General features: G+C 42.0%; 8 protein-coding genes across 29 annotated transcripts in view; 3 read left to right on the forward strand and 5 right to left on the reverse strand.

Annotated features, from left to right (window-relative positions):
• LOC6559255 (putative uncharacterized protein DDB_G0271606) overlaps positions 1-1,777 on the reverse strand; it is a 45,929-nt gene extending 44,152 nt beyond the window's left edge. For 5 of the 22 annotated variants that reach the window (XM_043214316.1, XM_043214315.1, XM_032734954.2 and 2 more), the window contains exon 1: positions 1,289-1,740. The gene's annotated coding sequence lies outside the window, so the exon portion shown is untranslated. Of the gene's footprint in view, positions 1-772; positions 1,192-1,288 lie in introns of those variants that run through there. The other 17 variants (XM_043214318.1, XM_043214317.1, XM_043214314.1 and 14 more) reach the window with 7 other exon arrangements.
• A 175-nt stretch (positions 1,778-1,952) lies between these two features.
• Positions 1,953-5,607, reverse strand: LOC6560265 (probable cytochrome P450 6u1). The gene is made up of 3 exons (XM_001987584.2): positions 5,549-5,607; positions 2,678-3,990; positions 1,953-2,620 (listed from the first exon to the last, which is right to left on the reverse strand). The coding sequence occupies exons 2-3, from the start codon at positions 3,726-3,728 to the stop codon at positions 2,202-2,204; spliced, it is 1,470 nt and encodes a 489-aa protein (XP_001987620.1). The 5' UTR covers positions 3,729-3,990; positions 5,549-5,607; the 3' UTR covers positions 1,953-2,201.
• LOC6559787 (probable Ufm1-specific protease 1) lies at positions 4,655-5,596 on the reverse strand. Its single transcript, XM_001987585.3, has 2 exons — positions 4,879-5,596; positions 4,655-4,811 (listed from the first exon to the last, which is right to left on the reverse strand). The coding sequence occupies exons 1-2, from the start codon at positions 5,467-5,469 to the stop codon at positions 4,686-4,688; spliced, it is 717 nt and encodes a 238-aa protein (XP_001987621.1). The 5' UTR covers positions 5,470-5,596; the 3' UTR covers positions 4,655-4,685.
• Positions 5,608-5,730: 123 nt separating the features above from the next.
• Positions 5,731-7,732, reverse strand: LOC6559788 (phosphorylated adapter RNA export protein). Its single transcript, XM_001987586.3, has 5 exons — positions 7,604-7,732; positions 6,742-7,543; positions 6,582-6,673; positions 6,246-6,522; positions 5,731-6,173 (listed from the first exon to the last, which is right to left on the reverse strand). The coding sequence occupies exons 1-5, from the start codon at positions 7,649-7,651 to the stop codon at positions 5,971-5,973; spliced, it is 1,422 nt and encodes a 473-aa protein (XP_001987622.1). The 5' UTR covers positions 7,652-7,732; the 3' UTR covers positions 5,731-5,970.
• A 187-nt stretch (positions 7,733-7,919) lies between these two features.
• Positions 7,920-10,453, forward strand: LOC6559789 (protein SDA1 homolog). Its single transcript, XM_001987587.3, has 3 exons — positions 7,920-8,479; positions 8,558-8,719; positions 8,780-10,453. Exons 1-3 carry the CDS (start codon positions 8,006-8,008, stop codon positions 10,337-10,339), a joined length of 2,196 nt encoding a protein of 731 aa, XP_001987623.1. The 5' UTR covers positions 7,920-8,005; the 3' UTR covers positions 10,340-10,453.
• Positions 10,390-11,130, reverse strand: LOC6559911 (RNA-binding protein 8A). Its single transcript, XM_001987588.3, has 2 exons — positions 10,969-11,130; positions 10,390-10,891 (listed from the first exon to the last, which is right to left on the reverse strand). The coding sequence occupies exons 1-2, from the start codon at positions 11,027-11,029 to the stop codon at positions 10,455-10,457; spliced, it is 498 nt and encodes a 165-aa protein (XP_001987624.1). The 5' UTR covers positions 11,030-11,130; the 3' UTR covers positions 10,390-10,454.
• A 721-nt stretch (positions 11,131-11,851) lies between these two features.
• LOC6559912 (zinc carboxypeptidase) lies at positions 11,852-13,706 on the forward strand. Its single transcript, XM_001987589.3, has 3 exons — positions 11,852-12,079; positions 12,168-12,555; positions 12,615-13,706. Exons 2-3 carry the CDS (start codon positions 12,187-12,189, stop codon positions 13,605-13,607), a joined length of 1,362 nt encoding a protein of 453 aa, XP_001987625.2. The 5' UTR covers positions 11,852-12,079; positions 12,168-12,186; the 3' UTR covers positions 13,608-13,706.
• A 343-nt stretch (positions 13,707-14,049) lies between these two features.
• On the forward strand, positions 14,050-16,689 carry LOC6559913 (polyadenylate-binding protein). Its single transcript, XM_001987590.3, has 3 exons — positions 14,050-14,532; positions 14,624-15,631; positions 16,001-16,689. The coding sequence occupies exons 2-3, from the start codon at positions 14,942-14,944 to the stop codon at positions 16,223-16,225; spliced, it is 915 nt and encodes a 304-aa protein (XP_001987626.1). The 5' UTR covers positions 14,050-14,532; positions 14,624-14,941; the 3' UTR covers positions 16,226-16,689.
• The last annotated feature ends 1,807 nt before the right edge of the window (positions 16,690-18,496 follow it).

Genomic DNA, 18,496 nt, shown 5'->3' on the forward strand with positions numbered 1-18,496 from the left:
TATTGTTGTAAAAAAGGGGGGAAAGAAAACCAGAGCAGCAAAAGTTAATAAGTAACCCACGCATAATGCAAAAATTATGGAGCTAAAAATGTGCACATTAGGACAGGGCACAAAAAGAAAAACAAACAAAACAAGCAGCGAGAGGTGAGAAGAAGAAGCAGACGAAAAGCAGCAGTGCTGTAAATACTCGAATAGAGATGAGAGCGTGTTTGAACCAAGTAACATATATTAACACAAAAAAAATCTAAGTATTATTATTTCTCGAAGCTATCAATAATAATGTAGTTTCCTCTTTTTTATATTTATTTTGTACATATTTATTTAGATGCACTATTTATTTGCATGCACGAGCAAGTCGTGTCACGAACAGTGTTCACATCTAGTGGCGAGTGCTTGCACTTGCGCAAATAGCGCGACAAACTTCAGAAAGGGAGCACAAAATTACTGTTCATGTTGTTGGTTTTGTGTTTGTTGCCGCTTTGCTGCTGCTGCTTTTTTTTTTTGGCTGGCAATGAAAGGAGTTTTCACTGGACTGGAATTGGCACTGGAATAATGCCTTGGAATATACTATCTGGAAGCTGTTTTTGTATGTTATTGTTATTGTTGTTGTACAACACTCAACCCAATTACATTGGCCAAATCATTTTCATAATTAGCACACTTGAAAAGGGCCACACAAGCAAAAAGAAAGAGAGATAGGAGATGAGATGAGAGAGCGGCAACAACAAAAACATGTTAAGTGCAAGAAGAAGCACACTTAAGCGATACTCACGTACAATGAAATTGCATTCAATTCGGCATTGTGAATTTTATCTGCCCAAAATGCATTCAGCATCCCAGCAAGCAACAGCAGCAGCGTTTCCTCCCCTTTCAACCGGTACCGGTGTGTATATATGTGTCTGTTTATGAGTGTGAGTGTGTCTGTGTGTGTGTGCTCGTCACGGTCGCCCGCTGTTGTTGTTTTTGTTGTTGGGCTGCAGCGAATTCCAAGCGGCAAAAGCGCACAAAAAGAGAAGAGAGTTCTTGCCTCTCCTTAATCTCTCCACTCTCCACACCACGTCTCACCGTCTCTGTCTAACGTCGTCTCGCGGGGCTTTGGCTTTGTACAAACAAACTACCCTCCTAACGGTTGATCCTTACACAGTTGTTGTTGTTATTATTCTGGTTGTTTTTGTTGTACACACACAAGCACAGTAAAACATACACACACACAGCCAGACAGTGGTAATGTATGCATGTGTGTGTTGCATTAAATTATTCACTTAAGATTTTCAAATATTTGGCTCACATTTATTTCTTTTCCTTTTGCAATTTTGCACCGTTTCGTTCTTTCTAATTTTTGAGCAAACAACAGTTAAAAGCTCTCGCTTAACAGTTATTTGTTGTGTGCAGTTTGCTTTCAATTTAGACAACAGCCGTTTTTAATTTGAATGCTGTTTCTGCTTTTGCTTCTGTCAAATTTGGTTTGCATTTTCGTTATTAGTTCACTTCGTGCAGACATTAAAAAAAAACAGCGAATAAACAACGAAACAGACGAAGTATATTGAATGCATTTACCGCAAACAGACGCCTTTCAACACAGACATACACAGATAATAATGCCGTGCGACTCAATCCAATTTTCTTACACACACGCCGATCTATAATGGCGCGCGATTTGCGCTATATCGAGCATTATGTTATCAAAAATAGCATTTAATTATTTAATACAAATGCACTTAAAATCGCGCGCACCGTTTGCCACACGTCTGATTCGCTCGGCGTTGTTTTTGCTTCTGTATGTCGATAAAAAATACAGTGTTCAACAGCGACAAACGATTTTCGATATCACAATTAAATCGATTATATTTTATATAAATTGTATCGATAGCTCATACACACGTAGCTAACTTCATGTGGCTCGCTAGTGCGTTGTTTGAATTTTGTAACGGAAATGACTATTTAATTAAACATTTCTTTTCCGATTTAATAACAATTACGATATTTATTTGTTCAATAATTTGTTTCTGATGTGGGTCATTTCGACAAACTTACAAGCTACAAAATTTAAGGTATCATCGTCAGCAGCATATCACACAAGCCTAGTGCTCACAAAATAAATAAAAAGTGCGCATATAAAAATACATAAAACAAACAAAATAAGCGTTTTGTACACAAAAACACAAAGAAAAACATTAAAAGTACCAGAGAAACAATTATAACTACCCTACCCGCTCCACACTGAGTTGTATTTCAGTTTTTGGCATTAACAACAATTTGCCATCATCATATTGCATGGGAATTTGTGTTTCGGCACAGGGGGCGTACTTGTGTTGCTGCAACAAGATGACGAGGCCAACCAGCAGCTGCTGTTGCGCCCACTGCTTGGCAATGCAACCGCGAAGACCCTCGCCAAAGGGCAGAAATGACATTGCGGGGCGAGCACGCATCGCAGCCGCCTCAAAGCGATCCGGATCGAATTTCAGTGGATCCACATAGATGGCGGGATCTCGATGGATGGCTGCTGTGGGTATAATCACATTGTTGCCACGCGCAATCACAAACACCGACTCCTTCAGCTCGAATTCCCTGGTAGCACGTCGCAGCAGAAAGGGATAAGGCGTATGCAAGCGAAGCGTTTCTGCAATCGAATAATATTTAGTAATATTTTATATATATTTAATTTAAATGCACGCACCATTCAAGACTTGAGTCGTGTACGTCAGCTCCTTGAGCAACTCAACTGTTATTTGTCCATTATGTTGGAGCAACGTCTTCTCAATCTCGGAGCGGACGCGTTCCTGCAGCTCCGGCTGCAGTGCCAGCTCATACAGACAGAAGCCGAGGGTGGCATTTAGCGGTGTCAGCCCGGCCAATATGAAGCCAAAAGCCTGCGCCGCAATCTGCTCATCTCGCAGCGATGGCTCCGTGCGCGAGTAGAGCTGCATAAAGTTCTGCAGTGGCTGACGATCCCGGCGCCGCTGCTCCTTCAACTGCATCTGCGTCTGTTGCAGAAAGTAATCCGTTGCCAGTTCGGCGTAGCTTTTGTGCTGCAACAAACGGGCGAGCAGTGGAAACTCCAGCGACAAATAGGCGCGCCACAGACTCCAGTTGCTCCAATAGCTGCTGGTCATCGCGTGAAACTGCGACACATCCTGCCCGACCAAGCCATAAGCCAGCGCGGCAATCATTTGCACATTATAGTTATCCACAAGTTGGCTAACATTCACGTTCCTTAGTTGCTCCGCCTCGGCCATTTGGCGCTGGAAACTCTTGGCCACATCAAGCAGCCTGGGCAGCAGCTTCTCCATGTTGATGGGCGTAAACACGCAGCTGGACTGCGAGTGCAGCGTGCGCCACTTGTGCCCGTCCAGCTGGAGGAGATTGCCGGACAAGGGTTCGCCGCTCTCATTGTGATACAGGCCACGACTGGTGAAGTAACCATCATGTGTGTGCAGCACATGCCGCACCAGCTCCAGATCCAGCAGCAATACAAATGGCTTGAGCAGCGCATAGCAGCCAATGAAGGGCGCTCGTCCCTTATACCCCTCATAGATGCACTGAAGCGTGGCACTCACATGTTGTCGCTTGCCACCGGCCAACACGCTCTTGATGTTGCCCCACAGCAGCTTGGGTTTCTCGTGTAGAATGCCCCGTCGCTTCCAATACCCCAGACGGAATTTGATCAGTGCATAGAGCAGCGCCAAGGCACTCAATGCTGTCCACAAAGCACGCTGAATTACATCCATAGCCAGTAGCCAGGTCAGTGGATCAGTGGATCAATGGTGCTCCTTTAATACTTATCTCTTAACTGGTTGCTTGTCTTTTACAGGTTCACGTTTTGGCAGTGGATTTTTAGTTATTTTTTCGGCCCGATTGGGAATTGTTCAGTGCCACTGAATGCTTATCAGCGCCATCGTCATCGAATAACAATTTAAGTATATATATGTGTGAGTGTGTATGTGTTTATCGTGGCTTATCAATTGATTCGATCCCTGGCCATAGCGTGTGCTGAAAGAGAAAGACAAAAAAAATATAACTTTAAATTCTCTTTGCAACAATTGATAGCTGCATTTTACCGGGCTTACTGCCAGTTAAAATTGTTTAATACAAATATTTGAATTTAATTAGTTTGACAAGTGCAAAATGTAGCTGCCTAGAATAGTAAATTCATCTATATAAAAATCTGTTTCTGTAATTAACAATGTTAATTTCAAATCTTTATGAGGACAAATGTAGAATGCAGATGCCAAAAATAGTAAATTCTTCAATTTATAGTTAAATATTTTCAAATACAAATGCTTGGAATTTTGAAAAATACAATTAACAATATTAATGTTATTATAAAAGATATATAAAAACACATGAAATGTGTATTTAAATGCATTCACATTTAAAAAAAAAATTGAATTAGTTAGGCAAGTGCAATATGCAGCTGTCTGTAATATTAAATTCTTCTATTTATAGTTGGCTATTTTCCAATACAAATGCTTAGAACGAATGTTGATTTTTAAAAATCAATTTCTTCTTCTATTAATGTTAATTTAAAAGATCTATGAAGAGCCATGAATAGTGTGAAGTTTTTAAATACATTCGCAAGAAACATAATTATTGTAGATTAATAGACAATCTTGAAAAGTTCTAAAAAAAAGAACTGCAAACATTTTGTAAAGCACCCTCGATAAAAAATTGAAAATGTGCTAAGCTTATTTTTGAAGTATAAAGCAGAGATTATAGGCGCTCTCTTCGAACTCGCTTATGTGCATCCAGCGCACGTAGCCCTTGTGAATGAGCTGCTCCTTGGAGCTGGGCACGCCCGAAAAGTGCGGATCCTAAGAAAAAAACAACAAAAAGAATGTGAATTTATCTTAAACCGGTTTCAAGCGATTTACTACTTACCACAATTAGAAGCGATACGCCATCCGACTGGCTCAGATGAATGCCCGCAATACCCTTTGAGGCCATGTCGCTCATGCCGCCCATGGCAATGAAGCCGCAATATTCCTCAAAATATTTACGAATTTGCTCAATGATCTGCTGCGAATTTAATTGCTGAACGTGGACAATTCTGCAAGGCAGATTTTCAAAGATGGCGTCGATGACATAGAACTCCTCCAGGGTGCCAATCCAATCGCGTGAGCCAATAAACCGGGAGGGCTTGTCGCCAATCTCGACCAGCGTGCGCTGAATCTCCTCAATCGATGGCACATTTTGCGTCATTTCCTGGTTGCGTTTGTTGATAATCCATGAAATGGCCGTTTGCAGTGTGCGATAGCCGCAGCCCCAACCCGTGTCCAAGGTGCCATCGCAGCCGTAGTGGAAATAGTTGAACTTGCCGCGCGTGTAAATCGTCTCACCTGGACTATGGACGGGCGCATGGAGAGTCAAATGAACATTTTTGAGCAATGCGTATTTATAGGTTTTGGCAACAAATTTGTTTAGTTGTTGATTCTGCGTCGCAGCGAGTTCACAGGTTGTTGTTGTCGTCATTGTTCGAATTAATGCACAAATCGACAGCTTGCCGTCTATATCTATATATATATATTTTGATTTATAATTATTTATTTACCTTTTGGCTACGTTGCCACAATTACAATTAGAAATTTAGAAATCATCTGCTTGCAATATTTATTTGCTGCCCCGATAACGATAACGATTTGTACATTGCTCCCGATAGCTGTGAAATGCATTTCGTGCACATATCGATAAAGATGGTCATTTGGCGCTTCATTTAAAACAATTTATGGGATATATCGCAATTGTTGTGTACATTTATATTCAAAATTTAAACCTTACTAAAAACCTTAAACACTATGCATTTATTTAGATGTACAAATATGGGTCTAGCTAGCTTGATGTAAAAATTATCGCCACAAATATATATATATATATACATATATAACTATATATATATATTTAGCAATATAAACAAATGGCCCGAGTGCAAGAGAGAACGCTTTGCGTCCATTTATCATATTTTTTTCGTTTAGCTTAGAAAAAGTCCATTTTGCCGTAATTAACATCCAGAATATCATCATCATAGCTGACCAGCTCCTTAAGGCCCGCCGCCGTCAAAGCAGCTTTCGAAGTGGAGGGCAGATCAGCGCTATCCACCAGATTAATATTGATCTCATGGGTCTTATACTCGGGACTGCTCTGCTCCTGGCCAACTGGCGAAGGCGGCGGATTGGACACTAATTGGACACGCAAAAGAAAGCAGGTTGTTAATCAGATTATTATTATTATATATAAACGGAGTTACTCACAATTGCCTGGCTGAATCTGTGCAATGGATTCAGCGCCTTGCAAATAGTGTTCCTTGCGTGCATTTAATGAAGGCAATTCGGTGCTCTTTTCGCTCAAACATTTCTTCAGCTCCTCAACCTTACGATCTCGTATCAGTGTCTCGATCTGTTTACGGGATTTGTTCTCATTCTGGCGATCATCGGCGAATATCAATTTTTGATGCGCTGGCGTTATTTTATCGTGATGCTTCAACAGAAACAGAAATACACCGCCAGGTGTGCGACGACGTCTGCCATTCTAAAAGATTAAGTCGCATTCGATTAGGGATTTGTTATTCAAATTTGTGTCACACTCACTTTGATCATCATGCCGCCATCTGCCTCGATGCGCTGTGTTTCCTTATATAGCTCCAGGGGCACATCTATGCCAAGCACCTTAACAACTCGCACTGAAAAAATAAACATAAATTTATTTAAATAATTTTCTTAATTATTTAAATGCATTTGAAATGCTCACCCAAAAGTTCGTCTTTGTCCTCGTACAGTTTGTTGGCCATTTCTCTGGCCACATCGCTTGGATCGCGTCCGGCCGTCTCCTGCAAATCGAGTATGTGCCGCGGCTCACCCGAATTATCCGAGGAGCCGCCACTGGTGGAGGAATGGCCACGACGCGAGCGCGAACGTTGTCCAATTCGTTGCTTCACCGATTGCCTCTCCTCCCGCTGGCAGCTGTCCAGCGCGGGGCGCGTGGATGGCCGACCACGCTTATGGGCCGGATGGGAGCGCGTCTCCTCCTCCTCGGATGAGTTGGAGAGGCGACGCTTGAGCGTATTCTCACCATTGACACGGTATTTTAGCGGGAAATCATAGTTCTCAACATTGCGATCGCTGCTGCTGCGCGTCACATCGCAACCACGCATATTCTCGCTGAGCGCCTCCTCCTGCAGTGCAGCCGTCCAAACGTTGTATTTCTTGAAACGTGCCCGATTCGGTTCTGCATCTGTGGGCGGCGGCACACGGACCATAACGGTGCGTCGAATGCGCCTCTTGCGCTTCTTATGACCAACCGTTGAGGGATTCTCGGTGCGCAGCTTCTTGATGCAGCCCTCCTCGGACGATTCGCCACTAGAGGACTCACTGTTCGACTGCGACTCATCGTCCAGGGCGCTCTGGATCTGATGGCATGTGGCCAAGGGGCTGGCAACGCTGCTATCCGCTGCGTCCATTGCAGCAGGTGTGCTGCTTGTGGCAGGCGTTGCCGTTGCCGGTGCCGGTCGCTGGAGCGGCGTATAAATATCTTCGTCATTGCTCGCTGACAGCTGCATAACGTTGGCGCTTGTTAATTACCATTTAGTGAGTTATTTGTTGCAATTACTTACTTCGCCATCCTCTAAATCAATGTCGTCGTTGGACTGCAGGTCCATCATCTTGCAGGAAAAAATTAATTCTACTGCGGCGCAACGCAGTGTTGTAAAACGTGCGCAGATATGCAATTGTTTCCACTGCTTTTACCGAGTTGCTGGCCGAGTTTACGTTTTCAAAATACATAGTTTTTAGCTGGCCAGCTTGTGTATTTAGCCAGAATTGTTTGTTTGCCAATAATTGTTTTTATTTTACAGTATAGCAGCATACTTAAAACAGCTGTTTGGCCTGGTCGGTACAGTGGAAACACCTCAATTGAAAATACAACATAGTGGCAACTCTGTGTGCAGGAAGAAGAAGAAGACACGTGCATTCTTTTAGCCAATTTTTTCAAGACGTAAAGTTGACGTCTGAAAAAAATGGTGCGGCCCAACAATCAACTGCCGGAGAATCTGCCGCAGCTGCAGAATCTAATCAAACGTGATCCCGAATCTTACAGCGATGAGTTTCACACGCAATACGAGCATTTTCTCAGTCTGCTCGAGATCTTCTCCCTGAATCCGAGCGAGGAAAACAAATCGTTGGACGAGATTTGCATGTTTATTGCCCAGGTGGCCCAATGCTATCCGCACGTCTGCCAGCAGTTCCCCAAGCACCTGACCGACCTTCTGCGGAACAGTGCCACCGTTCTGGACCCCGCAATGCGCAACTGTTTCGTCAAAGCGTTGATTCTGCTGCGCAATAAGAATCTGGTGCCTGCTTTGGACATATTGGAGCTGTTTTTCCAGCTGTTGCGCTGCCAGGACAAGAATCTGCGCACCTTCCTGCAGACGCACATTGTCACTGACATCAAGAACATGAACGCCAAGCACAAGGACATGAAACTCAATTCGGTAAGCAAACTGATTGACGCCCCTCCTCCACTTGCTTCAGCAATCGCTATAAATTTAAATTTGAATACCTTTTGACAGAGTCTGCAGAACTTTATGTACGGCATGCTGAAGGACGCGAATCCAAAGGCTGCCAAAATGTCCGTGGACATTATGATTGATCTATACAAGAAGAACATCTGGAACGATGCCAAGACGGTCAACGTCATCGCCAGCGTTGGCTGCTTCTCGCCCATAACCAAAGTAGGCTCTTGGCTTCATCTTGTTTTATAGTCATTAATCGATTTTTATGCTCTTTTTAAGGTGCTCGTCACATCGCTAAAATTCTTTTTGGGCCACGACGATGAGGATGAGGCCAACTCGGATTCGGGCAGCGACAACGAGGTGGATCTGAAGGGTGCCCTCATGCAGAATCGGGTGAACAAGAAGACCAAGAAGCGTCAGAAGCAACTGCAGCAGATCAAGAAACAGGCCATCAAGGCACAAAAGAAAAAGAAAAATGCGCCCGTCTTCAATTTCTCCGGCATACATCTAATCCACAATCCGCAGGGCATGGCTGAGGGTCTGTTCAAGCAGCTGCAAGGCACCAATGATCGATTCGAGGTTAAGCTAATGCATCTAGACGTCATCTCCCGCCTGATTGGCATCCACGAGCTCTTCCTCTTCGGCTACTATCCATATATCACCCGATTCATGCAGCCGCATCAGCGCCAGGTGACGCGAGTCCTCCAGTTTGCGGCGCAGGCATCCCACGAACTTGTGCCCGGTGATATTATCGAGCCCATTTTGAAAACGATTGCGAATAATTTCATCACAGAACGCAACTCTAGCGATGTGATGGCGATGGGCTTGAATGCATCGCGTGAGATTTGCATGCGTTGCCCCCTGGCGATGGGAGAGGATCTGCTGCAGGATCTGGCTATGTATAAGACGTACAAGGAGAAATCTGTTATGATGGCCGCACGCTCCTTGATCACTCTGTATCGGGAACAGCTGCCGGCGCTGCTCCACAAAAAGGATCGGGGACGACAGACGGAGGCGCAGGCGGAGCGCAAAGTTCGGGCATATGGTGAACGTGATGTCCAGGATACGGTGCAGGGTGCTGAGGCGCTGCTCAAGGACTCCAAAATGATTGATTTGGGTAGCGATGACGATGACACCGATTCCAATGATGGGGAGTGGGTGACGGTTACACACAGCGATAACGAAGCAGCTGGCGAGGATGAGGACGCGGCAGCCACTGATAGCGATGAGGAAGAGGATGATGAAGAAGATGATGAAGATGAGGAAGATGATGAGGAGGAGGAGGAGGAAGATGATGAGGAGGAGGAGGAGGAAGACGAAGAAGAGGCCTCCGATGAGGGCGTGCGACGCGACGGTGACGCTGCTGAAGGCAAAGAAGCCGCCAAGTCGGATAAAAAGGAGAAGGCCAATGTGAAAATGCTTAATCAAAAGGAAGCTGCACAGGAATTGGCGTTGACGCGCATCTTCACCGACGAGGACTTCAAGCGCATCAATGCCGCCAATTTGAAGAAGACGGTGACCAATGCCAGGAAGCGACCGCTGGAACAGGATCGTGCCGAATTCGTGAAACTGAGCAACATTGAGATGATCTACAAGAAGCGCAAACACGACAAGGAGTCGCGCCTGGAGACGGTGATGGCGGGCCGCAAGGATCGCGATCGTTTCGGCTGGAAAGATGGACGCGTCAACGAGAACTCCTCGAAGACCAACAAGGAGAAGAGCAAGACGAAAAACTTTGGCATGATGCGGCACAAGGCGCGCTCCAAGGTAAAGAAAAGTTTCCGCGACAAGCAGATGGCGATGCGCAAACATCTGCTCCAACAGAAGAAGATGAAATAAATCCAAGGATCCAATACATTTTATTTCATTTATATATATATGTATATATGTTAAGACAAGTGGGGATTTTTATTTGCTAATGTTATGCATAATAAATATAATCGCTTGGGCCACCTTATCTGCGTCGCTTCTCCGACTTTTTGACACGCTTGGGTCCCTTGACGAAACACCAATCGACCTGGATGGTCTGGCCCATGATATCGGCGCCATGAAGCGCCTCCTTGGCGGCAAGCGCCTGCTTGTGCGTCTCGTACTCTACAAGCGCATAGCCCTTGGAGAAGCCCGTTCGCCGATCCAGATTCAAGTGAATGTTTTTTATCTCACCGTAGTCGCAGAACTTCTCCTGGATCTCGTCCTCCTGCGCCTCCTCGTGAATGGACGTCACAAACAGAATCCAGCCCTCGACTGAACGCTGCGGCCCTGGTTCCAGTTCATCATCGTCCTCGATGCGCACCCGTTCGTAACTGTGGATTGCCTCGCGCGTATTGCTGTCGCTGCCAAAGCCACGTCCCTTGCGGTGCTTTGCCTTCTCCTTCAAGCGCACAATGCCCTCTGCGTGGGTTGGTTTGGGTATTTTTGAGTGTTTAAATTGTTAAAGAGCAGCCGGTTTTGGCAAGAAAGAAACTTACGGTCGCCATCCTCGTCCACCTCAAACTCTTCGGCGTTGTCGATATCCAGCACATCAGCCATTTTCACTTTTGCTCTTTTTCTCTTTCAAACTTCTCAAACTTGGCTAACGTTTCGTTTTTTCTTTATATTTTCGTTAAATACTTTGCGGAGTTTTCTCCGCGTGTTGTTCTTGTTTTTTTCGGCGTTCTATAGCAAAGATGATGAACTGGTTAACTGTTCAAACGAACCGAGTCAGTTAAATTGGTATTAAAAATACCTAAACTTAAAAATAAATATACCTATATTAATTAATGACTTTTAACTTTCTCCAGTTTGATTAATATGTAGTTTTTCTTAATATTTTCGTTAAATATTTGATATAGTTTTCTTCGCGTGTAGCTCCTGTTTTTTTGCGGTAGATGATTGTTTAAAAGAACTGAATCAACTAACCTGGTATTAAATAATACTGAACTATTTATAGTATATTTTACTAACTATTATTTAATAACTTTTAACTTTCTCTGATTTGGTTTTTTAAACGTTCTGTATCAGAGATGATGAACTAGTTACCTGTTCAAACGAACTGAGTCAGTTAAATTGGTATGCAAAAATACTAGAACTTAAACAAAATTATAACAACATATTATTTAATAGCTCTTTAAATTATACTTTTGACGTAAAGATAAGTTTTTAAATTATATTGCCAATTTGCTAGTTAGCTTATACATATATATATATAAATCGATATCATTGCGTTGCGAATTAAAATGATAGCTTCGATATATTGCTGCAATTGTCAAAAAAATAGGCAAAGCTGGCCGGCAAAATGTTTCTATAGGTCAAATAAATTAACGCTGTGCGCGCAAATGTTCATAATTCCATGTAAAGATAAATTAAAAAGTTCACTTATAATGGCCAACAGCTGCATGCAAAGCCAGATATAGTTTAAGATTATGGGCGGCTAACGGATAGCGGTTAACAAATAGTTGTAAATGGATTAAAATAATCAACGGCTACAGGTAGGCAAAACACTCATATTTATTTACCTGGAATGTTAATAGCGGTAATAAACTGCAATTAGCAGCAAAAATATGTTGCTCAACAGCTGTTGGCCTGGACAAACATAGACAGGTATGCAGTATACTTATATATGATTGCATATATATATATATATATATATATATATATTACGCTCTCCCCCTCTCTCGCTCGCTCTCAGTTCACGATAACAAAATAGAATGGAAATTTATAGAATTTTGCGTACGTTTAAATGGCAAATGTTGCTGCGTCTGCTGCTCATTCCACTGTTTACCATGTCGGCGAGTGGTACTAAAACTGAGGACGGCGCTTGCCAACGGCATGTGTCGGATTGTGTAGCAGCAGCTAAAGATCAGGCTCGTTACGATCACTATCGCATCTACAATGTCCAATTCGATAATGTGGAGCAAATCGAGCTGTTCCAAAAATTGGAGGAACAAAGCGACAGTCTCACATTTATTGGCCACGCACGCGAAATTGGCCAAAAACTTTCCATATTGGTTGCTGCTCATCGTGTTGCTGACTTTGCGGATCTATTGCAGACCTATAAACTGCAGCATCGGGTTTTGGTAAACGCTTTTCAATTTAAATAGTATTTGCCAAATAACGAATCTCTTCGTTTCTGCAGACCTACAATTTCCAGGAGAAGATTGATCGCAATATGCGTGAAGTGTTACCGGAGGATGTGGATGTGGATAAGTACGATTGGCAGCACTTTTTCCATCTGAAAACCATTAATGGTTGGATGGAGCATATGGCTGCCAAGCATCCAGATCGGTTGAGTGTGCTGGATATGGGCAGCAGCACGCAAGGAAATCCGATTAAGGGCATCAAACTGGGCAGTAACCCCGAGAATAAAGCCATCTTCATTGAGAGTGGAATTCATGCACGAGAATGGATTGCTCCTGCAACAGCTACCTATATAATCAATGAGCTGCTCAACTCGAAGGATAAGCAGGTCCAGAATTTGGCCAAGAACTACAATTGGTTTGTTTTCCCCTGCGTCAATCCCGATGGATATAAATATACGTTTGAGCACGATCGCATGTGGCGCAAGAATCGCCAGCTTTTTGGCACCTGCCGAGGCGTCGACCTGAATCGCAACTATCCCGATCATTGGAACTCCACGGGATCGAGCAGTGATCCAACGCGCTACGATTACGCTGGCCCCAGTGCCGGCAGTGAACTGGAAACGAAGCGTCTAATTGACTTCATACGGAACAATGTGGCGAAGGAACAGATTAAGACATATATATCCCTGCACTCGTACTCACAGATGCTCATGTTTCCCTATGGATATACCAAGGAGCATGTGTCCAACTATGACGACTTGCAGGAGTTTGGCAAGAAGGCAGCGGCTGCCATCAAGGCGGAAAGTGGACGGGATTATGTTAGCGGGAATCTGTATGAGACAATCTATCCCTCGAGCGGTGGCAGCATGGATTGGGCTCATGCCGAGGCCGGCATACCCATTGCCTACACATTCGAGCTACGTGGTCCGCCCGATAGCCAGGATCTGTTCATTTTGCCAGCCGTCGAAATACAGCCGACGGCTAGTGAGGCATTTACTGCTATTCGCACTATTGTGGAAGCTGCTGCCGAGAAAGGTTACTATAAATGAGAAATTATATGATAATCTAGAAGAACCTAACATATAATTCTAAGTAAATTTCTGTTTTTACTAGCATTATAATCTTAAATAAACCCATATGTTTTATCACTTTGTGGCTTCTTACAAGTGAAAGATAAGAACTGCATTTGGGGCATGTGTATGTCTTTTTTATATATAAATATAAAGATAACAAAATGTGGTTTGTGTCGTGGTTGCCCTTATATACTTTCCATCAATGTACACATGTAATGTAAACAAATAAAATCAGTTTATATATGTAACGAGGATCGAAAAATCTTTAAAAATGCCGGGCTAAAAGCATTGCCCAAAATCTTAGCAAACTGGTGAAAAAAATAGTTATTTATCGCTGTCATCGATTAAAATTATGTTGGATAATGTGTTGAAATCGAAGTTGTAACTTTTAGTATTTTTTTTCGTCTGGATTTAGTTCATTCTGACGTTGACCTCACGCGGTCACACTGTACACATCCCTATAGGTCTCGGCAGAAACATATAGATTTTTTTTATTAAACACTCACTCAATTAAACAATAAAAACGACGCCGAATTAGTTACGTTTTTTATTGCTGTAACGTAGAATAAGACGCATCTATTTGATTTGCAACGTGTACGTGGTTAGGCAAAGCACACAAGCAAGCCAAAAGTGAAAGTCCCCAGAAAAAGTACAAAAAGAGAGATAGAGCGACAGTGAGTGAGAGAGAAAGAGAAAGACAGAGAGAGCGAGAGCAAGCGAGCGAACGGTGAAAAAGAGTCAGAGTCAGAGTCTGGGTGAGAGAAAAACGATTTTTTCAGAGAACAACGCGTATTTTCATATTTTTGCTGTGGACAACAACAGGGGAAACGAAACGTGTACACGTGTGTGTGTGTGTGTGCGTGCGTGAGTGTGTGTGTGAGAGTGTGCAAGTTGTGAACTGGTGAGTAAATTTTTTCGCCTGCCTCTGTGTGTTTGCAATTGGTATTTTTGTATATTTGTATTTGTTGTATTTGCATTCATTTCAATTGAAGCCGAAAATAATTCGAAAAGAAGCAGAAGCGAAAACCCAAAAGCCAGAAACAGCAAACGCAACGCGGCGCCAACAACAAGAGCAGCAGCAGCGATAACAAACGAACACAAAAAAAGAAAAGTAAAGGAAAACAGCAACAAAATCACCAACATAACAACACCAACAACAAGCGAGAGAGAAAGAGAGAGAGAGAGAAGACAGCCCGCTGCCGAAGACCGTCAAAATTGTGAGCCACAGCAGCAGCGAGCAGAGACCACCTTACAGCACCAGCACCTGCACCTTATTAGCTGCCACCACGCTCCACAAACAGCCAGCGATAATGTTCGTCAATTCGATGACGTTCCGCGGTAATCCGGCGAACTATCATCAACAGCAGCCGGCACTGAATCATCATACGCTGGCCGCCGCCGCTGCCCATCATCAGCAGCAGCTGCATCATCATGCCGCCGCCACCGGCCATCTCAGTCATGGCGTTGGCGGCGGCCATGCGGCCAGCAATCATTTGGCTGCTGCCGCCGTGCTGGGTCGCCATGGTCATAATTCACTGAATGCCGCTGGGCACACATCGACCTCGTCGCATTCGAGCGCTGGCGGCGCTCTGGCAAGTGGCAGCAGCGGTGGCAGCAGCAATAGTTCACCGGACAGCGGCAAGATCTACATCAAGAACTTGGAGCGTTCGATTGATAATAAGGCCGTGTACGAGACCTTCTCGGTGTTCGGCAACATTCTCAACTGCAACGTGGCCAAGGATGAGGAAGGCAACTCGCGTGGCTATGGCTTTGTCCACTTCGATTCCGAGGAGGCAGCTCGGGCGGCCATCGAGAAGGTCAACGGCATGCTATGCAATAATCAGAAGGTACATGTGGTCAAGTTTATACCGCGACGGGATCGGGAGCAGGAGAAGGCCACCCACTTCAAGAATCTGTACGTGAAGAATCTCAGCGAGGAGTTCACCGAACAGCATTTGCGTGAGATGTTCGAACCCTATGGCCGCATCACCAGTCACAAGGTGCGTTTATATTTATTATTCTTTACTTATCTTTTCTTTTTTCGGTTTTTCTGTTTTCTGTTTTCTGTTTTTTTTTTTTTTTTTTTGCTACTTACGAATCTGTTTTTGTGGGCGGGTGCTGGGGGCGGTGGGGTGCGTAAGCGAGAGCTGGTTTTGCTGCAGCCAAAACCATGTGGCACACTTTGGCTACTCAGCTCTTAAGAGGCCAACAGCGCTCTCTTTGCTCCAGCTGCGGCTCTTTGCTGCGCATGCCCGCCCTCAACAACCAGTCGATGTGTAGCAAAGAAATTGTGAATTGCAATTTCGTCTGCAATTCTTGTATTGTAATTGTAATTCATTGTTCAATTCAATAACAAATAACAATTGCAGCTGATGCTGGATGAGGAGGGACGTTCGCGACGCTTCGGATTTGTGGCATTCGAGAATCCACAATCGGCGCTGGCAGCCGTTATCGGTCTGCATGGCAAGCAACTGGGCGACAACAAGTTCTTGTACGTTGCACGGGCGCTCAGCAAGAACGAGCGGCAGCAGGAGATTAATCGCAAGCTGGAGGAGCGTAAGCGTCAAAAGGCCGGCCAAATATTCTACTACTAAATTCGGCAAATAAATAAATATTTGGTGGATGGCAGACAAAGCAGGCAGCAGAAAGGATCGGATCTATCGCCAATAATGCGAGCGATGCGAAAGTAAAAAATTAAACAAAACAAAACAAAACAAAAATACAGTCTATTTAGAGACCCCAAAAAATACAAACACACATACAACATACAAACACCCAGAAGCTTATGCCTATATATACTATATGTATATATAGTTATGAACAAGATAATATTAATATTGTGCAACAAACAGAACGATTTCAGACAGCAAAATGCAAGCACAGAAGAGACATGCATACTTGCGATCTGCAACCGTAGCACCATCAAAAAATAAGGAAAGCAATTCAAAAAACACACACATAACCATAGACACACCTCCCCCCACAACTCACACAGACAGCCAAGGATAAAGATTTCGAAAGAGAACATTTAAAAATTATAATGAAATCTATAAGAAAATTCACTAGTTTTTCTTGAACTTCTTTTCGATAAGATGTTTCGTCTCTTGTTGAGCTTCTAGCATCTAGCAAGAACAGAGTACGTACGCATACTTCTAAATACATTATAATACTTACTATATATGATAAAAAAAAAAAAAAAAAAAAAAAAAAAACGCAATTAGCAAGTGAAATCTAGGCGAGCGTCGAAAACAAATATATAGCTACCATGTCAGGTCATGGGCAAATAATGAATATTTACACATACTATATTAAAAAAAAAAAAAAAAAAACCATTTACCCGATTGATGTAAAATTCTATAAACAATTAAAGCACCCACTTTAAATATATAAAGGCAACAAAAAAAAAAAAAAAAGAAGAAAAAAATATTACACGCTGTAGTTTAAAAGCGTTTATAATAATACTCACACACACACACACACCACATCCCCCCTACTTACACTCTCTCTAATGCTAATAAAAAAAAAACACAAAAATAAAACAAAAAGCAGTAAACAATTTAAGAAACCTTAAGCAAACGCAAAATGGAAAGCACGAGGGAAACTCTTGTGTGTGAAATTGCAGTTTACATGAAAGAGTATTACATTTTTAAAAATAATTACAAAACATTTTTGTAATTTGTTGTAAATTGTTTCAAGTAGCTAACTTCAACATTTAACATCAGACAGGCAGTAACACAAAAAAAAAAAAACAAAACAAAAATCAATTTAGAAAGCCAAAAAAAAAAGAAGCAAAACCTAAATAAATGTATGTGTAACACAGTGCAATGTTTAAAAGTTTTTAGAAAAACATATACACCCACACTTATATAATGCAACAAAAATGGAAAATATGGGAAAAATAAAGAAGCAAGCGTGTAAACAAGCTCGGCACATTTATAATTAACCAGAAAAAAGCAAATACTACATAAATAATTTAAGATTATTGAGCTTAATTTTTAAAACATGTTTCAAAAAACGAAGGCAAAACTGAAAATGAAAAGCAAAAACAAATGAAAACAGCCCCAATAATAACTAAACACAAGAACAAATTTGTATAGTTAAAAACAGGTAACAGCAAAAACAAAACGATGAAAAGAAACAAACAAAAAAACAAAAACAAAAAAAAAACAATTGAAATATATAGTTATTAAATAAAAAGCAAAACCTTTAGAATTGCATAGACACACACAAACATATTTACAATAATTTATTATTTAACATATTATTTACTTTTTGCGTTTCGAGTTAAAGCGCTGCTAACAACAATGGTCAGCTAAGTAGAGCTAAAAATGAAGAAAATTATAATTTACAGGAAAATTATAGTATTAGAATGTACACACACTAACACACACGCAATATGAATTTAGAAAAAAGTAAACAAATATGCAAAAATATTTATGCAAAATGTACAAAAACAAAAAAAAAAGAAAACAAAAAAACAAGAAAACAAGAAACTTTTCGTTTGCAAAGCAAATGCGACATATGTGTATTTTTATCATTAATTGTAATAAAACAGAAACTTAATTGCTTTTGCAGAATTTAACTTAAACAAAAAACCAAACAAAATCCGAAAAAATATGAATAGTATGAGAAAAAAATAAAACATTGAAATATAACCTTTTATAGTACTAAATTTTTAGCCAGTACGAATTAAACAAAATGCAAAATTATACATGATACAATGCATATTTACAAGGCAAAACTCGAACAAAAACAAAAAAAAAAAAAGAAAACCTTAAATAAATGAACAGAATTCAAAATTTATAATAAATACTCGATTTTGCACGTTTTGCTAAATGAGACATTAATTACGTAAATAATAATTA

Source organism: Drosophila grimshawi, unplaced genomic scaffold, assembly GCF_018153295.1.
Source record: "Drosophila grimshawi isolate 15287-2541.00 unplaced genomic scaffold, ASM1815329v1 contig_1369, whole genome shotgun sequence".
NCBI classification, from domain to species: Eukaryota; Metazoa; Arthropoda; class Insecta; order Diptera; family Drosophilidae; genus Drosophila; species Drosophila grimshawi.